This window comes from Nannospalax galili, unplaced genomic scaffold, assembly GCF_000622305.1.
Source record: "Nannospalax galili isolate Female #2095 unplaced genomic scaffold, S.galili_v1.0 scaffold1059, whole genome shotgun sequence".
In the NCBI taxonomy this organism is placed as follows: domain Eukaryota; kingdom Metazoa; phylum Chordata; class Mammalia; order Rodentia; family Spalacidae; genus Nannospalax; species Nannospalax galili.
In genome coordinates, this window is record NW_008342405.1 from 1 (window position 1) to 8,511 (window position 8,511).

Sequence of the window (8,511 nt, forward strand, 5' to 3'; positions counted from 1 at the left end):
TTTGAGGATACCAGATTCCCTCCATCCTGTAAGCTGCACTGAGGCCCTTCTAGGTATGGGTACGTGAAGGGAACCTTCCTATTAAACTCAAGGTAGTTTTGGCTGAAGCAACCCTGACCCCCAGGACCACTGCAACCGAAACGTGCATGTTGCTGGAGGGTCTCAAACACAGGGCTTCATGATTTATCACAACACTTCCAAAGGCACTCCACACTGCCTTTGTGCTCAGAGAAACGTGTGTTTTGTTTGCTTTGAGACAGGTTCTCACCACATAGCCCTGGCTGGCCTGGAACTCGATATGTAGACCAGGCTGGCCTCAAACTCACAGAGATCTAACTGCCTCTGCCTCCCTGAGTGCTGGGAGTAAAGGTGTATACCACCATGCCCAGCCCACCTCTAAGACAATGCTTATATAAGTTATAATTCAAATATTTAATGGTAAGTATAAAAGACAATGGTAAGATATTATATAGTAAGCTGTAAAAATGTTGATCGTTATGAAAAAAAGTGGGTCAAGGTTTGAGTTCCAGCACCCCAAAAAGAAAAAACCAAAACCAAAAGTATAAAAAATAAAAGTATTTCTCCCTCCTGTTCCTACTGTCCCTCCCAATCTCCATTGTTACCTGTTTCCTGTAGAGATGATATTTTAGAAAAAATAATATGCTAAAAAATAAATGTTTGCAATAAAATGTAGATCCTGCCAGGTATGGTGGTGCAAACCTTTAATCCTAGCACGCGGGGAGGCAGGAGGCGGGAAGCAGAGGCAGGTGGATATTTGTGAGATTGAAGCCAGCCTGGTCTACATATTTAGTTCCAGGTCAGTCAGAGCTACATGATGAGACAAAAAAAAAAAAAAAAAAAAAAAAAAAAAAACCAACCCAGTGACTCCGCAGTTAGGAGTACTTCCAGGGGCCCGAGTTGGTTCTCAGCACCCATATCAGGTGGCTTATAACCATCTGTGACTCCAGCTCCAGGGAACCCAATGCCATCTTCTGGCCTCTGAGGGTACCTGTACATAGGTCACACACACACATATACATACATACACAAATAAATCTTTAAAAAAAATAGAACTAGGTGCTGTGGACATAGTTCAGTTGGCAAAGTATTTGCCTAGTATGCACGAGGCTCTAGGTTTGATCATTAGCACCCCATGAACTGAGAGTGGTGATGTATGCCTGTAATCTCAGCACTGGAGGCAGGACGATCATAAATTCAAAGTCATTGTTGATTATAAATTGAGTTCAAGGACAGTTTAGGCTATATGAGACTCTTTCAAAAAAAGTAGCTCTATATAATTATCTCAAGTGAATTGCTAAGAGGGCTGGGAAGGAGACTAATAAAAACTGGTGGGTATTAGCATAGTAGACCTATAATTTTCAGAAATCTCCTTTATGCTGTCATAATGGTTCTTTATGCCTCATATTTAAAACAGAGTAAAAAGCCAGGCGTAGTCGCTCACTTCTGAAATCCCAGCACTCAGGAGGCTGAGGTAGGAGGATTTCCATGAGTTCCTGGCCAGCATGAATTACACAGCAAGATCTGGAATAAAAACTCAATCATCCATCCATCAATCAATCAATCAATCAATCAATCAATCAATCAATCAATCAATCAATCAATCAATCAATCAATCAATCAATCAATCAATCAATCAATCAATCAATCAATCAATCAATCAATCAATCAATCAATCAATCAATCAATCAATCAATCAATCAATCAATCAATCAATCAATCAATCAATCAATCAATCAATCAATCAATCAATCAATCAATCAATCAATCAATCAATCAATCAATCAATCAATCAATCAATCAATCAATCAATCAATCAATCAATCAATCAATCAATCAACCAACCAACCAACCAACCAACCAATCCATCAACCAACCAACCCATCAAAGTAAATAAACAAGATGGGCTAGAAATACCAATTTGGGCAACATCAACTTTGAGGAGGTGGCTAAAAGTCAGGGGCACGGAGATGGTTAGGAGTGTACAAAGGGGATAAAGCCTAAATTTAGGGTAGGAATAAGGGGAAAAAGGCAGGAGGGAGCAGTAGAATCAAGAGGACCAGAAATATTGGGAGCAGAAGAAGGTGTGGTCTGAAGCACTCCCTACCACTGAGTGGCCAAGAAAGCTGTGGATTGTGAAGAGAGCCCTGGACTTTCATCCCAGGAAAGGAATGTTAGTGCTCAGAACATAGTTTAGGGACTATGGAATTATCTCACTAAAGCCTTGTGCCAGTGAGAATATTATTCTACAATGCCCTTACACCCAGGTTCATCACAAAGGAGAAATATCTGAGGCTTAGCTCCTTCACAGACCAATGCTTGTCACTAACTCCCTTCTACTCACCTGACTGCCCAGGAGGAGGGATTCCACCCAGTCCTCGAGGGAGCCTCACAAATACAGACAGGACAGCAGCTTTGTTACCAAAGCAGGGCTCCAGGGCAATGGGCTTGGGAACAGTCTGGAGAAAGAGAACAATGAATTCCCTTAGCTTATCTAGACATTTCATAGTTATTTACAAGGTCACAAAGTTTTGGTACTCGGAGGAACAACATTTTTTTAACTAAAAATTTATTTTTACTTTTAATTTACTGTATGTGTGTCTGTGTTTGTGTATGTCATGGAAGCGAGCACTGGATATCCTGGAGCTGGAGTTACAGGTGGGTATGAGCCACCTGTCATGGGTGCAGGGTCCTTTGGAAAAGTAGCTTCCTCTGAGGCCTCTCTTCAGCCCCCAGAAACAGTTTTTAAAATAAGAAAAATGATACAGTGAATAGTATTCACTGCGTACCAGTGAGAGGGATGGTAGTGCTCTGCTATCTTCCACTGAGGTTTCCATAGCTACTGTCCCAAACAGCTGCCTGAGCGCCAGGGAAGCATCCACATCAGGTGGCTCTTTTTGGGTTCTTCACTTTTGCTCTACTTGAAATCCTAACTCATGTTAATTATTTATTTATTTTTATTGTATGCAAATGAGTGTTTTGCTTGCATGTATATAAGTGCCCCTTGTGCACTGCCTGTGGAGGCCAGAAGAGGGCAGTGGATTCCATGGAACTGTGCTTACAGACAGTTGTTAGCTGCCATGTGGGTGTTGGGAACTGGACTCAGGTCCTCTGCAAGAGTAGTCACTGCTCTCAACTACTGAGCCATCTAGTCAGTAACCCCCAACTTACATCTGTAGGTCACTGATGGGCAGTGTGTGCTTGGTAAGCTGTCAGACAGTTCTTTTGCACACTTAGTGCAAACACAGACCCTGACATTATAAAGCTGGTTGTTTTCTATATCAAAGCTTATTCCATGTGTCCTTCAGCAACTGTAATAAGCCCATAAGGTTAAGAACTCATGAAAGGTGGGTATCTCACTAAATAGGATTCCTCATCTATGGATACTTTTGCCTCTGGAAAATATCTTCATTTTCTGTTGCTGACTTTGTTTTTTAAAAAGATTTTTACAGATAGGACAAGGGTGAAATCAAATTGTTGGCTGGGCTGGGCTTTCATCCGGAGGTTCTGGGGAAGAATCTATTTTGAAATTCCTTCTGGTTGCTGGCAGTTCAGTTCTTTGGGAATTAAGTTCAAGGCCCCCATTTTCTTGCAGTCAGGCAGGGGCCACTCTCTTTCCTAGAGGCTTTCCTTCTCACATGGCCTCCTCTACCCCAAACCAGGGATGCTACATTAAGTCCTTCTTAGGCTTTGAATCCCCCTGGGCTTCCTCTGTATCTTAGGGTGAGCCACTTTACGACTTTTATCATATCTGTAAAATCCCTTCATAACAATACCTACATATGATGGGATGGGGTTTTGATGGGATATGATGATGGCAGTGGAATTTACTGAATGAGGGATGATATGCTGGAGAAGCAGTTCTGAGAATAGTATTTGGGACTCAGCTGGGACATGTTAAGTCTAAGATGTATATGTTAAGTCACATATAAAGGAAAACCCATCAGAATTATAGCTGACTTTCCAGTGCAAACTATGAAAGCCAGAAGAGCCTGGACCAAAGTATTCCCAGTTCTAAATGACCACAGATGCCAACCCAGAACACTATCCAGCAAAAATGTCTATTATAGTTGAAGGGGAAAGAAAAATCTTCCATGACATAAATAGGCTGAAAGCATTCATGTCCATAAATCTTCCATGACATAAACAGGCTGAAAGCATTCATGTCCATAAAACAAGCCCTTCAGAGAGTTCTTAAACCAGTACAAAGAGCTGAAGAAAGGAATAACTATACCTAATGGGTAACAAAAAGAAACTTAATGAAGGTATAACTGGAAATGCAGTTAGACCAAGAATGCAAACAGAAATCAAAATGACAGAGATCAATACACATCTTTCATTAATAACTTTAAATATCAATGGACTGAACTCCCTAGTCAAAAGACACAGGTTAGTAGAACAGATTAAGATACAAAATCCATCTTTCTGTTGTCTGTAAGAAACTCATCTCATCTTCAAGGACAGGCACTGCCTTAAGGTGAAAGGATAGGAAAAAATATTCTAAACAAATGGTACTAGAAAAAAAAAGCAAGAGTTGCAATTCTAGTATCTGACAAAAGAGACTTTAAACTAAAGCTAATCAGAAAAGATAAAGAAGGTCACTTTATTCTGATCAAAGGAACAATTAACCAAGAAGATATTACAATCATGAACATTTATGTACCCAACATCATAAAAACAGTACTACAGGACTTTAAGACTCAGATTAATCCCAACTCATTAATAGTAGGGGACTTTACTACCCCATTTTCTCCATTAGAAAGATCAATGGGACAAAGAATAAATAGAGACATCTGAATTAAACAGTACCATACATCAAATGGACCTAACAGACATCTACCAAATATTCCACCCAAACATCAAAGAATACACTTTCTATTTAGCGCCCCATGGAACTTTGTCCAAAATCGACCACATACTGGGGCACAAAACAAGCCTCAACAATACAAAAAAAATTGAAATAATTCCCTGCAGTCTATTAGACCACAATGCAATAAAGCTTAAAATCAACACTGGAAGGAATCCTAGGAACTACATGAACTCATGGAGATTAAACAACACACTCCTGAATGATGAATGGGTCAAAGGAGAAATTAAGAAAGAAATAAAAGCATTTCTGGAACTAAATGAAAAGGGCAATACAACATAACAAAATCCCTGGGACAATTTAAAAGCAGTCCTTAGAGGGAAGTTTATAGCTCCAAGTGCCTACATTAAAAAATGAGAAAGAGCCAGGCATGGTGGTGTACGCCTTTAATCCCAGCACTTGGGAGGCAGAGGCAGGCGGATCTCTGTGTGGTTGAGGCCGGCCTGGGCTACAAAAACCTCTGGGACATATTGATAGCAGTCCTTAGAGGGAAGTTTATAGCTCTAAATGCCTACCTTAAAAAAAAAAAAACAGAAAGAACACAAATAAAGGATTTAACATTGCAACTCAAGACACTTGAAAAGCAACAACAAATGAAACCCAAACCCAGCAGACAAGAAGAAATAACAAAAATCAGAGTAGAAATTAACAAAATAGAAACAAAGAAAACAATACCACTGGGTGTGGTGGTGCACGCCTTTAATTCCAGCACTTGGGAGACAGAGGCAGGTGAATCTCTGTGAGTTTCAGGGCAGTCTGGTCTACATAGTGAGTTCCAGGTCAGCTGGGCAACTAGGGCTATAGGGAGACTTTGTCTCAAAAAGACCAAAAAACAGAAAAGAAAACAATATAACAAATCTACAAATCTAAGAGCTGGTTCTTTGAAAAGATAAACAAGACTGACACACCCTTAGCCAAGAAAGAAAGAAAAAGAAAAGAGAAAGAAAGAAAGGAAAGAAGAAAGGGAAGGAGATAGGGAGGGAAGGAGGAAGGGAGGGAGGGAGGGAACCTCCAAATCAACAAAATCAGAGATGAAAGGGGAAACATCACAACAGACAACAAAAAGATCCAGAACATTATAAGGGAATACTTTAAAAACCTACATGCTAGTAAGTTGGAAAACCATAAAGAAATGGACGGAGATCTAAAATCATGGGAACCACCAAAACCAAAACAAGAAGAGATCAACAGCTTAAACACACCCATGACAGATAAAGAAATTTAAACAGTAGTACAAAATCTCCTGACTGAAAAAAGCCTAGGCCTAGATGGATTTACAGCAGAATTCTACCAGACATTTAAAGATCTACATCCAATATTACTTAACTTATTCAAAAAGATAGAAACAGAGGGAGAACTTCCAAATTCCTTCTATGAAGCCAGCATCACTCTAATACCAAAACCAGGTAAAGATACAACAAAAAAGGAAACTATAGACCCATGTCCTTAGTGAACACAGATGCAAAGATACTCAACAAAATACTTGCAAACTGCATACAGACACACATGAAAAAGATCATCCACCACGATCAAGTTGGCTTTATTCCAGAGATACAGGGATGGTTCAATATATGTAAGTCAATAAATGTCATAAATCGTATAAATGGACTCAAAGACAAGAACCATATGGTCATGTCAATAGATGTAGGGACTCAAAGACAAGAACCATATGGTCATGTCAATAGATGTAGAGAAAGCCTTTGACAAAATTCAACATGCACTATGTTCAAAGTCCTAGAGGGAATTGGACTGGAGGAACATACTTCTATATAATTAAAGCTATGTACAACAAACCCACAGCCCACATCATTCTAAATGGAGAAAAACTGGAAGAATTCCCATTAAAACCAGGAACCAGACAAGGCTGTCCACTATCTTCACTCCTTTTCAACATAGTGCTTGAAACTCTTGCTAGAGCAATAAGACAGGAGAAGGAAATTAAAGGAGTAATAATTGGAAGAGGTTGAACTATCACTTTTTGCAGATGATATGATACTATACTTAAGAGATCCCAAAAGTTCCACCAGAAAAGTCCTAGAATTGATCAACACTTTCAGTAAAGTGGCAGGTTACAAAATTAATCTACAAAAATTAGTAGCCTTTCTGCACACCAGTAACAAGCAATCAGAGAAAGAGTACATGGAAACACTCCCTTTCATAATAGCCTCAAATCTTTAAAGAAAGGGATTTAGGAAGAAACCAGAAGACGGAAGGACCCCCCATGCTCACGGATTGGAAGAATTAATATTGTGAAAATGACCATCCTACCAAAAGCCATTTATAGATTCAATGCAATGCCTACCAAAATCCCCATGATATTCTTCACAGGATTAGAAGAAAAAAATCCTAAAATTCATATAGAAGCACAAAAGACCCTGATAGCTAAAGCAAATCTGAGCACAAAGAGCAATGCTGGGGGGGGGGATTACTATACCAGATTTCAAACTATATTACAGAGCTATAGTTATAAAAAACAACATGGTACTGGCACAAAAATAGACCCGTAGATCAATGGAACAAAATTGAAGACCCAAATAAGAGTACATGCAATTTCAGCCACCTGATATTTGATGAAGGGGCCAAGAACATTCCCTGGAGGAAAGATAGTATTTTCAGCAAATGGTGCTGTCAAAAATGGATCTCCACCTGTGGAAGAATGAAACTAGACCCTTTTCTTTCCCCTTGCACAAAAGTCAACTCCAAATGGATCAAAGATCTCAATGTGAAGCCTGAAACTCTGAACCTGTTAGAAGAAAATACCTACAAGATATAGGTGTGGGAAAGGATTTTCTAAACCGGACATCAATGCTCAGGAAACAAGGTCAAGAATCAACAAATGGGACCTCATTAAACTAAAAAGCTTCTGTACATCAAAAGAAGCAACCAAGGAAGTGAAGAGAAAACCCACAGAATGGGAGAAAATCTTCACCAGTGACACATCTGACAGAGGTTTATTATCCAGAATATATAAAGAATTCAAAAAACAAAGAATCAAGAAAGCAAGTAACTAAAAGCAAGCAATTAAAAGATGGGCTAAGGATCTAAACAGAGAGTTCTCAAAAGAAGAAATAAAGATTGTAAATAGGGCACCTTCTTGACCATAGCTACATCATGTTAAAGTTTGGACTGACTCTAGTCTCTGAAATTATCAGGCAGTTGGCCCAGGGTATGGGAACACATGTCAGCTGGACCCTGGTTGTCTTGGGAACAGGTCAGAGTGTCCTGGAGAGCATCTGCTGACTGCAGATTTATGGCCTTTTGTAGGTTATGCTTGGCTTGCTTCTGTAAAATAGTAAGCTTGTGAACTTAAAATTTCACCCCTGGTTATGGTTTCTCTATATAAAAGCTTACCCTAGAGATGGCTTGGGGCTACACACTTAGGTTCTGACACCCTCATGTAGTAGCCCTGGCCAGTAATGACATTCATTCAGCAAAACTTTGAGTGGTCTTCTCTGGTAAAGCACCCCACAACCAGATGGCTAAGAAACATCTTAAATCACATCGTTAGTGATTAGGGAAATGAAAATTAAAACCACTTTAAGGTTTCATCTTACCCCAGTCAGACTGACTAAGATCAAGAGAACAAATGATACCAAATGTTGGGGAGGATGTGGGGAAAGGGGGAC

The 8,511-nt window shown here is 39.6% G+C and overlaps 1 protein-coding gene across 1 annotated transcript in view; it reads right to left on the bottom strand.

Moving 5' to 3' along the window:
• Positions 1 to 2,362: 2,362 nt before the first annotated feature.
• The window catches only part of LOC103738488 (attractin), a gene marked incomplete at its 3' end in the record, with an annotated part of 135,454 nt that continues 129,305 nt past the window's right edge, over positions 2,363 to 8,511 (bottom strand). The window contains 1 exon segment of the mRNA XM_029566150.1: positions 2,363 to 2,477. Coding sequence (XP_029422010.1) covers positions 2,363 to 2,477 — 115 coding nt within the window.